The sequence below is a fragment of the Nycticebus coucang genome, chromosome 18 (assembly GCF_027406575.1).
Source record: "Nycticebus coucang isolate mNycCou1 chromosome 18, mNycCou1.pri, whole genome shotgun sequence".
In the NCBI taxonomy this organism is placed as follows: domain Eukaryota; kingdom Metazoa; phylum Chordata; class Mammalia; order Primates; family Lorisidae; genus Nycticebus; species Nycticebus coucang.
In genome coordinates this window covers 55,297,512-55,315,977 of record NC_069797.1, presented here as the reverse complement: position 1 = coordinate 55,315,977, position 18,466 = coordinate 55,297,512, and the positions used below count along the sequence as shown (strand labels likewise).

Below are 18,466 nucleotides of genomic sequence, written 5' to 3'. Positions count from 1 at the left end.
CCAGCCCAGGCCCGCCAAAGAACAATGATGGCTGCAACCAAAAAGTAGCCAGATGTTGTGGGCATGTGTGGTCCCAGCTACTTGGGAGGCGGAGGCAGAAGAATCACTTGAGCCCAGGACTTAGAGCTTGCTATGAGCTATGACGCCACAGCACTCTACCCAGTTCGACAACTTGAGGCTCTGTCTCCAAAAAAAAAATAGTCAGGCTTTGTGGCGGGCGCCTGTAGTCCCAGCTACTTGGGAGGCTGACACAGGAGAATCACTTAAGCCCAAGAGTTTGAGGTTGCTGTGAGCTGTGGTGCCATGGCACTCTACCCAGGGTGACAGCTTCAGACTCTGTCTCAAAATAAAGAAAGAAAGAAAGAAAGAAAAAGAAGTTTCAGGCTCGGCGCCTGTGGCACAAGCGGCTAAGGCACCAGCCACATAAACCTGAGCTGGCGGGTTCGAATCCAGCCCAGACCCACCAAACAACAATGACGGCTGCAACCAAAAAATAGCTGGGCGTTGTGGCGGGCGCCTATAGTCCCAGCTACTTGGGAGGTGGAGACAGGAGACTCGCTTGAGCCCAAGAGTTTGAGGTTGCTGTGAGCTATGATCCACGGCACTCTACCCAGGGCAACAGCTTGAGGCTCTGTCTCAAAAAAAAAAAAAAGAAAAAGAAAAAGAAGTTTCAGATTTTAAAGCATTTTGGACTTCAGATTTTAGGATTGATTAAGGATACTCAAAGAGTATATCTGAGAAACGTATATTATTCTGAAAAACTACATTTTTACCATGTTTATTTCAAGAATTAGTGTTTGATAGGGTAAGTATTTACCACAAGTTCAGAGCACACAATCTGAGTAGAGGTCAAATTTTTATTTCCACAAATTCCAATGTACTTAAAACCTTGAAAATGTAATGACAGCCCAGAAACCTACAATGCTTAACAACATTAGGGACTTTAAGCCTTTAGCACAGGGCACTAGTATTGCAAAGCACTGTAGTAGATGGCAAGAGTCTAACAGAGGGGAGCAAATACTATGGTAAAGTCATAAAGAAAGTGCTGATGTACCTTATTGATATCAATAGTTCTCAGGTCCCTATTTACACCTGTACACAGGTTCACATGTGGTAATTAGATTGTGGAACACTTGTCTATAAGAAATAATTGCCAACCTCTAGGAATGCCCAAATTTTAGAATCTGGATGGTATCTTAGAATTTACTATAAAAGTATTTAATCTATATGTACAATGTAAATACCTCCAATAGTCTTATTGTTAATTAAAAAAAAGAATATGCGGGCGGTGCCTGTGGCTCAAGGAGTAGGGCGCCGGTCCCATATGCCGGAGGTGGTGGGTTCAAACCCAGCCCTGGCCAAAAACAACAAAAAACAAAACAAACGAAAAAAAAGAATAGGAAATTTATATATTAACTGTTTTTTTAATTTAATTTCTGATAGATGATTTTTAAGTTTTGGCAGCACAAAAAACTTTAAATATGATTATCTCCTTCCCCTTGAAGAAGGTTGTTTAAAACATTTCAACTGTGTGGCTGGGATGGCGGATACCTATAATCCTAGCACTTTGGAAGACTGAGAGCGGAGGACTGCTTGAGCCCAGGAATTCAATAATGGCAATAATGAAACTCAATCTCTATGAAAAAATTTAAAAGAAAATTAGCCAGGCATGACGGTGCACGACTACAGTCCCAGCTATTTGAGAGGGTGAGACAAGAAGAAAAATCATAAAGCCTATAGTTTGAGGTTACAGGGAGTGCTATAATGTGCCACTGTACTCTAGTCTAGGCAACAAAGGGAGACCCTGACTCAAAAAACAAACAAAAAAACACATCTTGAATTTAAGATGAAAAAGTAAAATTCAGGCTCGGCGCCTGTGGCTCAAACGGCTACAGTGCCAGCCACATACACCTGAGCTGGCAGGTTCAAATCCAGCCTGGTCCCACCAAACAACAACGATAGCTACAACCAAAAACTAGCCTGGTGTTGTGGTGGGCGCCTGTGGTCCCAGCTACTTGAGAGACTGAGGCAAGAGAATCACTTAAGCCCAGGAGTTAGAGGTTGCTGTGAGTGGTGATGCCACAACACTCTACCCAGGGTGACAGCTTGAGGCTCCGTCTCAAAAAAAAAAAAAAAAGTAAAATCAATCATTACTGGCTTGGCTCCCGTAGCACAATGGTTACAGTGTCAGCCACATGTACCATGGCTGAGGAATTTGAGCCTGCCCTGGCCAGCTAAATAAACAACGACAACTGCAACAAGAAAATAGCGGGCGCCTGTAGTCCCAACTACTTGGGAGGCTGAGGCAAGAGAATCGCTTAAGCCCAAGAGTTTGAGCTTGCTGAGAGCTGTGATGCCACGACACTCTACTAAGGGTAACATACTGAGACTCTTAACAAAAAAATAAATAAATAAAAGGCCAGGCGTGGTGGCTCACGCGGTAGGAGGCCGAGGCGGGTGGACTGTCTGAGCTCAAAGGTTTGAGACCAGTATGAGCAGCAGTGAGCCAGAGTAAGACCCTGTCTCTACTAACAAGATCAAAAACAGCCAGACTTTGTGGTGGGCGTCTGTAATCCCAGCTACTGGGGAGGCAATGGGAAAGAGCACTGCCAGAGAAAGAAGAAAATGAACAACAACAAAAAAGAGAGTACTTCAAACGAAGAATGAACAAGCAAGCTGAAATTAAAAATAAAACATTTTAAAAATAAAAAAAATCATTATTAATATTACACATAAATTTTAAACATAGTATGTATAGAACAAAATTAGTTTTGCTTATTCTCTCATACACTTTGTTATGTTTTTAGAGACAAGGTCTCCCTCTCTCACCCAGCCTGCTAGAATGACGTGGCCCAATCACAGCTCCCCCTAACTTTGGATTCCTATCCTTTTTTTTTCTTTTTTTTGAGACAGAGTCTCAAGATGTCGCCCTGGGTAGAGTGCCGTGCAAACAGCATCTCGGTGTATGTGGCCAGCACCCTACCCACTGGGCTATGGGTGGCATCCTCGAATTCCTATCCTTAAGCGATCCTCCTACCTTAACCTCCCCAGTAGCTGGGACTACAGGTGTGTACTACCATACGAAGCTACTTTTTCTTACTTTTTAGAGATGGAGTCTCGAACTATGTTTCTCAGTTGGTCTCAAACTTTTGGTATCAGTCAATTTCTCCCACCTTTGGGCCTCCCAAAGCACTGGGATATAAGCATGAACCATTGCCTTCCCCAAACACACTCTCACATATACATTTCTTTTTTGTTTTTGGAGACAAGAGTCTCACTATATTGCCCTCAGTAGAGCGCGTGACGTCACAGCTCACAGCAACCTCAAACTCTTGGGCTTAAGTGATTCTCTTGCCTCAGCCTCCCAAGTAGCTGGGACTACAGGCGCCCGCCACAACACCTGGCTATTTTTTGGTTGCAGTTGTCATTGTTGCTTAGCAGACCGGGGCCGGGTTTGAACCCGCTGCCTACATACACACTTCTTAAGATAGCCATACATACTCAAGCAAACACCAAATGGTCTTTACCATTCCTCCCCCATGTGAAAGATAGAAATCTCTGTTGCTTCTATAAAAATCATTCTACCTCTGGAAATCTGCACTCTATCCTGACATCTGAGAAGTTTAACAGTTATGTGCAGACTTGGTTAGCTAAGTAAACATTTCGAAAAGTGAGATTCTTAGGCCACACTGATATTCTAGCCATGATGTAAACTAAATGAAATGAGGTTTCCGTGGATAGATAATTGGGTAGGGTCCCTTCGATACAGCTCAACTATTTTCTTTTCCAATAAAAACTATTAAAAAAAATAGATCTCATCTATATGAAGTACATTGCGTACCTCAAACAAATTTTTCTACATAAATTTTAGGTTCTATTCTTTTCATTTGTAGTTCTCATGATGTGAAAGAATTCATAAATACCTATATTAGAAAGAGTATGTGGAATTATTCTTTAAAATTAGATCTACCACGGTGAATAGTAATGAAGCCATTGTTTAAGATAGTTTTTTTTTTTTTAACTTTCGCACTTGTACCTTCTTAAAAGGCAAAAAGGATAAGCAAGAAAGAATACAGACCCGAAGAGCTGAAATATATCATCATTTAAATTACTGATATCACCTAGGAAGTATTAGAGGCTTGGGGACTGGGCTGGGATCCAAGACCAGTGGCATTTATTTTTGTGCTTACAATGAAAAGTCTGATACAATAAATGCAACCCACATCCTAGAGAAGAAGGCAAGGGCAGGATCTCAATAAGAAAAAACAGTAATATGGGCGGCGCCTATGGCTCAGTCGGTAAGGCGCTGGCCCCATATACCGAGGGTGGTGGGTTCAAACCCGGCCTCGGCTGAACTGCAACCATAAAATAGCTGGGCATTGTGGCGGGCACCTGTAGTCCCAGCTACTTGGGAGGCTGAGGCAAGAGAATCGCTTAAGCCCAGGGGTTGGAGGTTGCTGTGAGCTGTGTGATGCCATGGCACTCTACCGAGGGCCATAAAGTGAGACTCTGTCTCTACAAAAAACAAAACAAAACAAAACAGTAATACAAGAGTGCCATAGCATATTTCATTGCTAAAACATGTCTGTTTGGTGATACTTGCCCAGGTGTACTGCCAAGAATTAAATATTCTTCTTAATGCCTTCCATAAAATAAGATTCATGCTTCATAATCATTTCAGTTCTTAATACTCAGAAGACTCATTAAAATTAAAGCCCTTCCCATCATCCCACTATGAATTATACTCTAATTAGCAAAGTTTCTACATATTGTGCTTTTACTTTTTATAGGATAATTAATTTTTTTAAAGCAGCTTTTATCAAAATAAATCTAGTTTTGACACTGGATTAAAAGAAAAAAACAAACTGAGCTATATATAACATAGTTTATTTGGACCCCTAAGGGTATTTAATTAAATACTATTATGGATATGATTATTGATATTACATTATTAAATCAATGCTAAATTTACCAGTGTGATGCAGATACTAATTATATGGAAAAGATTACTATTAAGAGAGACATACTTACGTTTGTTTTTGTTTTTGTAGAAACAGAGTCTCACCTTATCACCCTTGGTGGAGTGCCATGGCGTCACACAGCTCACAGCAACCTCCAGCTCCTGGGCTTAGGCGATTCTCTTGCCTCAGCCTCTGGAGTAGCTTAGACTACAGGTGCCTGCCACAACGCCCGGCTATTTTTTTGTTGCAGTTCAGCCAAGGCTGGGTTTGAACCCACCACCCTCAGTATATGGGGCTAGCGCCCTACATCACTGAGCCACAGGCACCATCCCCAAGACATACGTAAGTATTTAGAAGCGTTGTAATATCCACAATTAAAGCAAATGTGGCAAAAAGGTAACAATTAATGAACCTAGATGACAAGTATAAAAGTGTTAATTTTGTTATACCTTTAATTTTTCTGTCGATATTAAAATTTTCTACATAAAATGAGGGGGAACTCTTGATTTTTTTCAAATTGGAATCAAAATTGCCTTTATCAATATACATAAAGTTATGAGAAAATGGGTTAACTAGGCCTCAAATTCTAATTTTTTTTTTGTTTTGGATTTTTGGCCGGGGCTAGGTTTGAACCCCGCCACCTCTGGCATATGGGACCGGCGCCCTACTCCTTGAGCCACAGGCGCCGCCCTTTTTTTTTTTTTTAATTTTTTTTTTCTAATTCTCTTTTCCTACTGAAAACCAAACATCAAAGGTATTTCCTATTCATAAAAGCCTTAGGGTAGTTTTGACAACTTTCAAAACAGAAAATACATTACATTTAGATCAAATGGGTTTAGTTTTTTTCCAGTAAACTATGGAACTTACCTGTCCATGTCATCATCTCCAGGTAATAAGGGAGGGAGGGGCAGTGGAGGCAATGTTGAAGTTTTCAGGTGTGGAATAGCAGCTGTTACAGATACTTGAGTCTTCACAAAAACCTGTACAGGGGGCTGAGAATTTGCCTGAGAGGATAGAGCAGATGTCCTTGGGTGAGTAGAAGGAGGCAAAGTTGAAGTACTGGAAGCAGGAACCTGACTAAATGCTACTTGGGGAGGAGGCAGAGGTGGCTGCTGTGAAACAGCTGGTAGTGGAGGCAAAGGTGGCAAAGGGGGTGTCTTAGGTGGAGGGATAGTAGTTGGTAAAGGGGGTGGGGGAGTAGCAATTGTGGGGAAAGGTGGCAGGGTCTCCTTTTCCGATGTCTCTGTCTCCTTTGGAGTAACAATCTTCTCTTTCAGTGCTATAGGTTTAGAGTCTCTTGTTCCCTGTGCTTTCAAATCTTTTAGAACAGGATGCTTATCAGAGTTCTCATCCAACTTTACTTTCCCTATATCTAAAGAATTTTTGACCTCTGTGTTTAGATGTGTTACATTCACCAGTTCAGTATCTGGGGCAGATTTTTCCAATTTTACACTTCTGGGTAACTTCTTAGACTCCACGCTTGAATCTTTAGCCTCTATCAAACTGTTCTCTTTTTTAGTCAAAAATATAGGTGAACCTTTGGATTCTTTTCCATCCATTTTTGCTGCAGCAGCAGCAGCTGCTCTTTCCTTCTTTTTCCTACTGAGTTCAGCTCCCAGGCTGGAATTTAGTGGAAGCCTAACTGGTGAGATACTGGAATGACGACTGCGTGACCCAGATCTCTTTTTTTTACTATGAGAAGATGAGTGTCTTGAATACGCAGGACTTCTACTTCTAGACTTCATGGATTTCCTACTGAAAAAAGAAACAGAGAAGTTTAAAATGGATAGACTACAATAACATATGGAGGAAAATAGATGAGTAAAACAAACTATAGAGAACTGTAACTTTAAAATGCATGAGTAATTTTTATTTTTCAGAGTCTCACTCTGCCCCTCTGGGTAGAGTGCTGTGGCATCATAGCTCACAGCAACCTCAAAGCAATCCCCTTGCCTCAGCCTCCCGAGTATATGGGACTACAGGTGTCCACAATGCCTACCTATTTTTTTCTTTTGTTTTTAGAGACAAGGTCTGCCTCTTACTCAAGCTGGTCTGGAACTCCTGAACTTAAGCAATACACACACCATGGCCTCCCAGAGTGCTAGGACCACAAGCCATGAGCCACTAGGCCCAGACTAACGAATCGACTTTAAAATAAATTAGGTGCCATCAAAAACAAGGAAAGTCTGAGAAACCAGTCCAACCAATAAGAGCTTAAGGAGACTAAATGTAATACCATATCATGGATAAGTTCCTATAACAGAAAATGGACATTCAGTAAAGAATAAGTAAATCTAGGGGCAGCGCCTGTGGCTTAAGGAGTAGGGCGCTGGTCCCATATGCTGGAGGTGGTGGGTTCAAACCCAGCCCCGGCCAAAAAAAAAAAAAAAAAGAATAAGTAAATCTAAATAAAATATGGACTTCAGTTAATATGTATCACTATTGGTTTATTAATTGTAACAAATGGGGGCAGCACCTGTGGCTCAAAGGAGTAGGGCACTGGCCCCATATGCCGGAGGTGGCGGGTTCAAACCCAGCCCCGGCCAAAAAAAAAAAAAAATTATAACAAATGTCCCACACCAATGTAAGAAGTTAACAATAGGGGAAACTGGGCACAGGTATACACTAGAACTCTTTGTACTATGTTCATAAGTTTTGTGTAAATCTGAAATGTTTCAGGCTCTGTGCCTGTGGCTCAAGCAGCTAAGGCATCAGCCACATACGCCAGAGTTGGCAGGTTCAAATCCAGTCCAGGCCTACCAAACAACAATGACAACTACAACCAAAAAATAGTCGGGCACTGTGGTGAGCGCCTGTACTCCCAGCTACTTGAGAGGCTGAAACAAGAGAATCACTTAACCACAAGAGTTGGAGGTTGCTGTGAGCTGTGACATCAAGGCACTCTACCCAGGGCGACAGCTTGAGATTGTCTCAAAAAAAAAGAAAAGGACGGCACCTGTGGCTCAAAGGAGTAGGGCGCCAGCCCCATATGCTGGAGGTGGCGGGTTCAAACCCAGCCCCAGCCAAAAACTGCAAAAAAAAACCACAAAACACCAGGAGCTGGAGGTTGCTGTGAGCAGTGATGCCACAGCACTCTACCCAGGGTGACAGCTTGAGGCTCTGTCTCAAAAATAAATAAATAAATAAAATAAAAATTTTCTTAAAAAAGAAAGTTAATTTAAAGAGATTAGCGGGGCGGCGCCTGTGGCTGTCGGTAAGGCGCCGGCCCCATATACCGAGGGTGGCGGGTTCAAGCCCGGCCCGGCCAAACCGCAACCAAAAAATAGCTGGGCGTTGTGGTGGGTGCCTGTAGTCCCAGCTACTCGGGAGGCTGAGGCTTAAGCCCAGGAGCTGGAGGTTGCTGTGAGCTGTGTAAGGCCACGGCACTCTACCAAGGGCCATAAAGTGAGACTCTGTCTCTACAAAAAAAAAAAAAAAAAAAGAGATTAGTGGGTGCCACTTGTGGCTCAGTGAGTAGGGCACCAGCCCCATATACCAAGGGTGGTGGGTTCGAACCCAGCCCTGGCCAAACTGTAACAAAAAAATAGCTACTCAGGAGGCTGAGGCAAGAGAATCACCTAAGCCCAAGAGCTGGAGGTTGCTATGAGCTGTGATGCCACAGTACTCTACTGAGGGTGACAAAATGAGACTCTGTACCCCCACACACAAAAAAAGAGAGATTAGAAAGAACTAAATCCTTCATAAAAACATATCTGAATCATAGAGCACTAAAAATTATCCCATCATAAACACAATGATTACTGTCAGAATTTTGGTTTTAATCTTGGATAAAGTAAACAAGATAAAGCTATACTATACGGTAAAGGTGAATTATATCAGTCAGGAAGTTAAAACTAGCTTTGGGGCGGTGCCTGTGGCTCAAAGAAGTAGGGCGCCAGCCCCATATACTGGAGGTGGCAGGTTCAAACCTGGCCCCGGCCAAAAACTGCAAAGAAAAAAACAAAACAAAACAAGAACAAAAAAAAACTAACTAGCCTGCTTCAACAAAACATGTTTTTTAATTAGAAAGCTATTTAATTAGAGGATCCCAGGAAAGTATGTTGTTCCTTTTATCCTTAGTTAAATATAAAGCACGAGGGCTGAGTATGATGGCTCGCACCTGTAATCCTAGCACTCTGGGAGGCCCAGGCGGGTGGACTGCCTGAGCTCACAGGTTCAAGACCAGCCTGAGCCAGAGCAAGACCTTATCTCTAAAAATAGCCGGGTATTGTGGCGGGAGCCTGTAGTCCCAGCTACTTGGGAGGCTGAGGCAAGCGAATCGCTTAAGCCCAAGAGTTTGAGGTTGCTGTGAGCTGTGACGCTACAGCACTCTACAGAGGGTGACAAAGGGAGACTGTCTCAAAAAAAAAAAATTAAATAAATAATTTAAGTAAAGCAAGCACTAGACTGGGCATGGTGGTGCATGCATTTAATACTAGCACTATGGAAGACCAAGGCCAGTGAATTGCCTGAGCTCAGGAGTTCAAGAGCAGTCTGAGCGAGAGCGGAAAACTGGCCAGGATATGTGGCTGGTGCCTGTAGTCCCAGTTACTCAAGAGGCTAAGGCAAGAGGATCACTTGAGCCAAAGAGTTTGAGGTTGCTGAGAGCTGTAATGACATGGCACTCTACTGAGGACAATAAAGTGTAACTGTGTCTCAAAAATAAATAAATAAATAAAATAAACAAAACCCCAACATATTGAAGTTAGAATTTACAAATCAGGTAAAGTCGAAAAAATGTTTCACCAAAATAAACTTATTAGAAGTTCTCAGAAACAAGATTTCTCCTGGTACTGTTAACATAAAATAAAATGATTTCTAATTTTTTTTTTAACAACTCAAAGCAAGATTGCATGTCTGGTTAGTTTTTCTCATAAGGAAGAATTGGGAAACAAAATCTAATAATCTATAGGGCAGATTATTCTAAATTGAAACCCAACTCTTACTTTCTTTTTTTTTTTTTTTTTTGGCCGGGGCTGGGTTTGAACCCGCCACCTCCGGCATATGGGACCGGCGCCCTACCCGCTGAGCCACAGGAGCCGCCCAACTCTTACTTTCTTTACTTTTCACTAAAGCTTAATCTGTTCAGGTTTCAATGTGAAAAAAAAAACATCGAAATTTTGACTGGACAAAACATAATTTGCAAATGTCTACATACAATAACTAAGAAAATGCCACGAAGGCTACGTTGAACAGTTTGATGAGAATATTTCAGATTGTATATGAAACCAGCACATTGTACCCCTTGATTGCACTAATGTATACAGCTATGATTTAACAATAAAAAAAAAAAAAACATAATTTGCCCAGTGGTCTAAAACAAATTGTTTCCACTATAGATCATTATCATGTCCCTTTATCTCTGACCATTAGTAAGAATGACATGAATCAAAAATTTCTAAACAAACAGCATGTAAAGTGTAACAGATACAACTCATATAACCCTCAACAGAGTGCCCTAGCATTATAGCTCCTAGCAACTTCAAACTCTTGGTCCCAAGGGATCTTCTTGCCTCAGCCTCCCAAGTAGCTGGGACTACAGGCATCCACAATGCTCAGTTATTTTTAGAGACAGGGTCTTACTCTGGCTCAGGCTGTTCATGAACTCCTAAACTCAAGCAATCCACCCACTGGGGTTGATAGTTCTGGTTTCTTTTAACAATACTGCTTTTTGAAAGTTTGCTCCAAAAAGTTAGTTAAAATATAAAATTATTATTAGGGCTGGGTGTAGTGGCTCCCGCCTGTAATCCTAGTACTCTGGGAGGCATAGGTGGGTGGATTGCTTGAGCTCAGGAGCTGGAGACCAGTTCGAACAAGAGCTAGACCCCATCTCTACTAAAGATAGAAAAACCAGACGGGGGGCGGCGCCTGTGGCTCAGTCGGTAAGGCGCCGGCCCCATATACCGAGGATGGCAGGTTCAAACCCGGCCCCGGCTGAACTGCAACCAAAAAATAGCTGGGTGTTGTGGCGGGCGCCTGTAGTCCCAGCTACTCGGGAGGCTGAGGCAAGAGAATTGCTTAAGCCCAGGAGTTGGAGGTTGCTGTGAGCTGTGTGATGCCATGGCACTCTACTGAGGGCCATGAAGTGAGACTCTGTCTCTACAAAAAAAAAAAAAAAAAAGAAAAACCAGATGGGTTTTGTGGCAGGCACTTGCAGTACCTGCTACTTGGGAAGCTGAGGCAAGAGGATCACTTGAGCCCCAGGGTTTAAGATTGCTGTGAGCTGGGGTGGGGAAAGGAAGAGCAGAGAGAGGGAAGGAGGGAGGGATGGTGGGACCTTGGTGTGTGCCACACCTGTTGGGGGCAAGACACGATTGTAAGAGGGACTTTACCTAACAAATGCAATCAGTGTAACCTGGTTTCTTGTACTCTCAATGAATCCCCAACAATAAAAATAAATACATAAAAAAAAAAAAGATTGCTGTGAGCTATGACACCATAGCACTCTACCCAGGGCAACAGAGTTGAAACTCTGTCTCAAAAATAAAATTATGGCTCAGCACCTGCCAAAGTCAAACCCAGCCCAGGCCAGCAAAAACAACAATGACAACTGCAGCAAAGAATGGCTGGGCATTATGGTGGGCGCTTGTAGTCCCAGCTACTTGGGAGGCTGAGGCAGGAGAATGGCGTAAGCCCAAGATCTGGAGGTTGCTGTGAGCTGTGACGCCACGGCATTCTACTGAGGGTGACAAAGTGAGACTCTGTCTCTAAAAAAAAAAGAAAAATATTAGTTGTATGTTGTGGTGGCTGTTGTAGTCCCAGCCACTGGGGTGAGGGAGGGGCTGAGGCAAGAATATCATTTGAACCCAGAAGTTTGGGTTGCTGTGAGCTAATGCCAGGGCACTTTACCCAGCTGAGAGAGTGAAACTATGTCTCAAAAATATATATATGGCTCGGGCTTGCAGCTCAGTGACTAGGGTGCCAGCCACATACACCAGAGCTGGCAGGTTCAAACCCAGAGCAGGCCTGTCAAACAACAATGACAACTACAACAAAAAAAATAGCCAGGTATTATGGTGGGCACCTATAGTCCCAGCTACTTGGAAGGCTGAGGCAAGAGAATTGCTTAAGCCCAAGAGTTTGAGGTTGCTGTGAGTTGTGACACCACGGCACTCTACCGAGGGCAACATAGGCAGACTCTGTCTCCAAATTAAAAAAAAATATATATAGGGCGGCGCCTGTGGCTCAAGGAGTAGAGCGCCGGTCCCATATGCCAGAGGTGGCAGGTTCAAACCTAGCCCCAGCCAAAAACCACCAAAAAAAATATATATATATATATTTATATATATACACACACACACATATATATTCCTCTTGTAAATATTTGGCTGAAACAAGAGGGTTTCACTGCTTGAATTAGAGCAGAGATAAACAACATCTCTATTTCAGGTAAAATGTCTAAAATCATAAACACTAAGTAAAGCTAGCTACCATGCTCTACATACTATTGTTTCTTTAATCAGCATAACCGAATCCTAAGGAACTCTGCTATGAACCATTTCATTTCTAAACAGAAGCCCACAAACTCTGGCATTTCCAGAGATACAAATGCAACATTAGATCCAGGTCCACTGTTCCAGAAAAAAGCGGCAAGTGGACAACAAACAGGTAAACACAGCAGCAATAAGAAATGTGTCTTCAAAATCAAATGTTTTGGACCAGGCGCAGTGGCTCACGCATGTAATCCCAACACTATGGGAGGCCGAAGCAGGTGGATCACCTGAGCTCACTGGTTCGAGACCAGCCTGAGCTAGAGCAAGACCCTGTGTCTAAAAATAGCTGGAAATTCTGCTGGGCACGTGTAGTGGCAGCTACTTGGGAGACAAGAGCCTGCTTGAGCCCAAGAGTTTGAGGTTGCTGTGAGCTATGATGCCACTGCACTCTACCGAGGGTAACAAACTGAGACTCTGTCTCAAAAAAAATCAAATTATTTTCCTACCTAAATTAAGTTAGATTCCATTCATTTGAAATAAAATCGCTACTATCAGGCGGCGCCTGTGGCTCAAGGAGTAGGGCGCTGGTCCCATATGCCGGAGGTGGTGGGTTCAAACCTAGCCCCGGCCAAAAACCAAAAAAAAAAAAAAAAAAAAAAAAAAAAAAAAAAAATCGCTACTATCAGTCACTGCTAATTTGGTGGACTCAAAGACACTGCATTTCAGTCAAAGCATTTTCATCTTTTTTTTTTTTTTTGTAGAGACAAGAGTCTCACTGTACCGCCCTTGGGTAGAGTGCTGTGGCGTAACAAGGCTCACAGCAACCTCTAACTCTTGGGCTTACGCGATTCTCTTGCCTCAGCCTCCCGAGCAGCTGGGACTACAGGCGCCCACCGCAACACCTGGCTATTTTTTTGTTGCAGTTTGGCCGGGGCTGGGTTTGAACCCGCCACCCTCGGCATATGGGGCCAGCGCCCTAATCACTGACCCACAGGCGCCACCCAACATTTTTCGTCTTTTAAAATGATTTTGTTTCATTCTGACTATCTCCAAAGAAAAAAATACCGAGATTACTGTGGAAGGGATCTATATGCTCCTCTACTTTTTGACTGTACAGAATTTTTGTACTTACTACTTAGAATTTCAATACAAACAGTCAAATATAAAATGCTCTCGATAAGCTATGTAAAAATGTGCATATGTCTTTAGGCATATTATGTAATTTTATATTTGCATTCATATTGCGTCTCTAATTCTTTCTAGATTTATTTTTTAACGCGTACTGACTAGTTTCAGTTAAGTAACTTTCTCTACTCACTTAAGAGAACTTGAGATATGGTCTAACAATAATTAAAGTATAGAAGCAGTTCTTACTGAAACTCACTTTAGTGTTTTAGCTTCAACGTACTTCAATATTCCAATACCCCACAATAGTAAAAATTCTTAGAATAGCCTTAAGGGAAACTACTCTCTCAAAAACAGAAATATTTCGGTGCCTATAGCTGAAGCGGCTAAGGTGCCAGCCACATACACTGGAGCTAGCAGGTTTGAATCCAGCCCGGGCCTGCCAAACAACAACAACTATAACCAAAAAATAGCTGGGCATTGTGGCAGGTGCCTGTAGTCCCAGCTACTCAGGAGGCTGAAGCAAGAGAATCACCTAAGCCCAAGAGCTGGAGGTTGCTGTGAGCTGTGATGCCACAGCACTTTTTACTGAAGGCGACAAAGCGAGACTGTCTCTTAAAAAAAAAAAGAACAGAAATATTTAGGCCAGGCGAGGTGGCTCACGCCTATAATCCCAGCACTCTGGGAGGCTAATGCGGGTGGATTGCCTGAGCTCACTGGTTTAAGACCAGCCTGAGCTAAAGTGAGACCTCGTCTCTAAAAATAGCTGGGCCAGGCATTGGGATGGCTGTAGCTCAATGGTTAGGGCACCAGCACATACTCCGGGGCTGGTGGGTTGGAACCAGGCCCAGGCCTGCTAAACAAAAAACAAAAAGCAAACAAACAAAAAAAGCTGGGTGTTTGTGGCAGGTGCCTATAGTCCTAGCTACTCAGGAGGCTGAGGCAGGAGAATCACTTAAACCCAAGAGTTTGATGCCGCCACAGCACTCTACCAACGGTGACAAAATGAGACTCTGTCCCCGCCCCAAAAAAAGAAAGAAAGAAAATAGAAATATTGGCCAGGTGTGGTAGCACACGCTTGCAATCCTAGTGCTCTGGGAAGCTGAGGAGGGAGAATCCCTTGAGCTCAGGAGTAGAAGAGCCAGACCCTATCTCTACCAAAAATAGAAAAATTAGCCAGGCATGGTGGTACTTGCCTGTGAAGTCCCAGCTACTTCAAAGGCTAAGGCAAGGGGATCACCATAAGCTACGATTATGCCATAAGACTCAAGCCTGGGGCAATAGAGTGAGACTGTCTTAAAAATTTTTTAAAAAGCTGGGGTGGCGCCTGTGGCTCATGGAGTAGGGCGCCGGTCCCATATGCTGGAGGTGGCGGGTTCAAACCTATCCCCAGCCAAAAACCAAAAAAAAAAAAAAAAAATTTTTTTAAAAGGAAAAGACCTGTAATCCTACCACTGTGGGAGCCCAAAGTGGGTGGATTGCTTGAGCTCAGAGTACAAGACCAGTCTGAATAAGAGCCAAAACCCCATATCTACTAAAAACAGAAAAAATCAGCTAGGCACTGTGGCGGGTACCTCTGGTACCAGCTCCTGGGGAAACTGAGATAGGAGGATTGCTTGAACCCAGAAGTCTGAGGTTGCTCTGAGCTATGCTAACATCTCAGTACTCTAGACTGGGGCAACAGAGTGAGACTCTGTCTCAAAAAATAAAACTAAAGGCCTATGTAATCTTAGCACTAAGGTAAGGCCAAGGCAGGTGGATTGCCTGAACTCAGGAGTTAAAGACCAGTCTGAGCAAGAGTTGAGATCCCATCTCTACTAAAAATGGAAAAACTAGCCTGGAGTTGTGGTGGGCACCTGCAGTCCAGCTACTCGGTAGGCTGAGGCAAGAGGAGATCTTGAGCCCAAGAATTTAAGGTTACCATGAGCTATTACGCCACTGGCACTCCACCCTAGGCGACAGAGTGAGACTCTGTCTCAAAAAATAAAATAAATAAATAAAATTTTAAAAATAAAATAAAATGAGGGTGAAATGCTAAGGAACTTAAACTCCTGACAGTTAGTAACTCTGCAGCTTCATGAATTCATTTGTTTATGAATAATTATAACTAAGTCACCAGAACTTACCCTAAAATAAAAGACATGGGCATAAAATTTTTCAAATGAGCATAATTTCTCTACTAGTATTCACTAACATTATCCTCATAATTTACTGAGTGGTACTATGTATAAGGCACTGCGCTCACTTCATGTTTAGTAATTTAATTGTCACATCAATGCTAGAAGTAGGTAGATTATTATTCCTAGTTTACACCTGAAGCAACTCAAGCATGGAGAAATTAAATTATTTGCAAAGGTCACAAAGCAATATTAGGATTTCACTCAGGTCTAACTAAAGCCCACGTTTGGCATTTGTGGACAGAGGTGAGTCCACAAAGGGGTACATCTTGTCACCTAGGAACAAGAAAAGTTTTTCACAGATATGTCTAACCACAGTGCCCCTCTCACAAAAAATACCATGGTGAAAGTATTATTACCGTATTTTTTTAGAAAGAATTTGAAAAATTGCCAGTGGTCACAAGGTAGATCAACCCTGATGCTATAAAGAAACCCAAAATGTCCTTGGGACCAATTTCCGCTAGGGTACAGCTTCAAAAGGAAAGCAAACTTGTAAGCTGAATTTCCACTAAAACATCAGTAACAAGATAGGAATCTTTTGTAGGTTATTAAAACCTTGACCATTAGGCCGGGTGTGGTGGCTCATGTCTACAGTCCTAGCACTACAGCAGACAATGACAGGAGGATCCCTTGAGTTCAGGAATGGGCAAACAGCCTGAGCAAAAGGGAGACCCCCATCTCTACTAAAAATAGAAAAACTAGCCCAGTGTTATGGTAAATGCCTGTAGTTCCAGCTATTTAGGAGGCTGAGGCAAGAGGACTGCTGAAGCCCAAGAGTTTGAGGTTGCTGTGAGCTATGATCCCCTAAGCACTCTACCCAGAGTGACAGAGTAAGACTGTTTCCCCCACCACCACCCCCAAAACCTTGTCGGTTAGGAAATGAATATGCTTACAAGTTTAGAGGCTGAGTGGACAGCACAAATGGTAGTATGACCTAAGCAAATAACTTCAACACAAATTGAAATAAAGTCTAAAGTTCTAATAAGGTGATTTTTTTTTTTTTTTTGGCAGTTTTTGGCCGGGGCTGGGTTTGAGCCTGCCACCTCCGGCATATGGGGCTGACGCCCTATTCCTTTGAGCCACAGGAGTTGCCCAATAAAGGTGATTTTTAAAAATTTAAGTCAATGTAACAAAAATAGCTAGACATGTTCTGGGAAATAGTATAAACTCCATGCACTCACTAAGCCTGTGATTCTTCTCACACAGAAGCTTACAATTGAAGATCCCACTACTGTAAGTACCTACCTTTAGCTATTCCAGGCCTATGAACTCTTCACTTCTCAAATTCTGGGTTAACGGGAGACTAGATTTACCTGCTTGAATGACTAGCTGACAGCAGCAAAGAGTCCTAGTCACTGGGGGCTTCAACAAAATGTTAACAGGACTAATTGTCAGTTCCTCACAACCCACCAGAAGTTAAGGATTGTTAGACAAATAACTCACCTGGGGAGTGGACTCCGACTCAGAGACCTCTTGCTCATGAAAGGGCTACTGGACCGCCTTCGACCATAGGGACTAGGTGATCTCCCACTGTAAGAGCCACTTCGTTCATAGCTGGATGACCGTCTCCTGCCATAAGGACTCACAGATCTCTGTCTTCTGCTGTAGGGACTGGGTGACCGGGTGCTGGACTGGTAGGCCGAAGGCTCCTTGTAAGGTGGGCTAATTGACTGCCTTCTTGAGGTACTTCCAGGACTTTTCTTGTAAGAATCATAATTGCTAGAGGTATGAGATCTTGGGGGACTAAGGTCATAATCTTGGCCGTAAGAAGCTCCTGAAGGGCTATCGTCTTGTTTGGAGCTGTCAGACCACTTCCTGTGGGGACTCCTGGACCTCCGTTTTGGGCTGTCCGCTGTTTTGTAACTTTTGGGTGTTTCCCTTTTACGATGACTTTTATTCCGGTCTTTGTGCCCAGACTTCAATTCACGTTCTTTGCGGGTCTTCTCCTTACGGAGTTTGGATGACCTCGATTCCTTGCTGCTGTTTTTGGCTATCTGTACCTTTCCATAATCATCATTCTCCTCATTTGAACGCTTTGAACTTCCTGATGTCCGGTCCTTCATCGATCCCAACTTGCTGGAGACTTCCTGGTTTTTTTCTTTTTCGGTCTGTTTAGTTTTTAGTAAGTCCCGGGAACGCCTGTGCTGGTGGTGACGATGTTTGTGCAGGCGGTCGCTCCGATCAGTTCCACGACGTTCATCATTCTCCCTTCTGTCTAGTTTGAAGGCCATGTCATCAGAGAAGGTGTCGGAATCAGAGCTGATATCATCATACTCCACCAAAGGTTTGATAATTGTACCCAAGGATGCTGCTTCGGGGGTCACCAATCCCATGTCTCTGGAGTGCTTGGACTTATGCCGCTTGTGCTTCGACACCAGGCGGTGACGCTCTCTGCTGTTGGCGCTGCCACCTCCCGATGACGGCTGCAAAGTTCCAGAAGCTCCCCCACTCCCGTCCTTCTTGCCCCCATGTCTCTCTGAATTGGGCATTCCCTTTCCCCTGTCCTGAAGAAGGGGAAAAAGTAACCCCCACCCTCCCCCCAACTCCCCCTCCACGCCCACCAAAGCGACCCTAGAAGGGGGTGGGGAGGGAAGGGACAGCAGCCCAAGCTCCTCCTCCCTCCCGTAGCCTCCGCACCCTCCTACATGAGGGGGAGGTTAAAGGAGCGAGAGAAGAAATTAGAGTTCCACAGTAGTGGAGTTGCGAGACAACGGGTAGCTGCTCAAGTCTGTTTCCCTTTCTCCCCGCGCGGAGCCAACCCTCAGGCCCA

At 43.4% G+C, this 18,466-nt stretch overlaps 1 protein-coding gene across 9 annotated transcripts in view; it reads right to left on the bottom strand.

Moving 5' to 3' along the window:
- CDK12 (cyclin dependent kinase 12) overlaps positions 1-18,215 on the bottom strand; it is a 101,332-nt gene extending 83,117 nt beyond the window's left edge. For 8 of the 9 annotated variants that reach the window (XR_008375555.1, XR_008375557.1, XR_008375558.1 and 5 more), the window contains exons 1-2: positions 17,140-18,215; positions 5,829-6,716 (exon numbers count right to left, since the gene is read on the bottom strand). Coding sequence is in view for 4 of the 9 variants with exons in the window: in XM_053569426.1 (XP_053425401.1) it covers positions 5,829-6,716; positions 17,140-18,185 (1,934 nt within the window). In the remaining 5 variants the exon portion in view is untranslated. The remainder of the gene's footprint in view (positions 1-5,828; positions 6,717-17,139) is intronic. The other variant, XM_053569423.1, reaches the window with a different exon arrangement.
- Between the last annotated feature and the right edge of the window lie 251 nt (positions 18,216-18,466).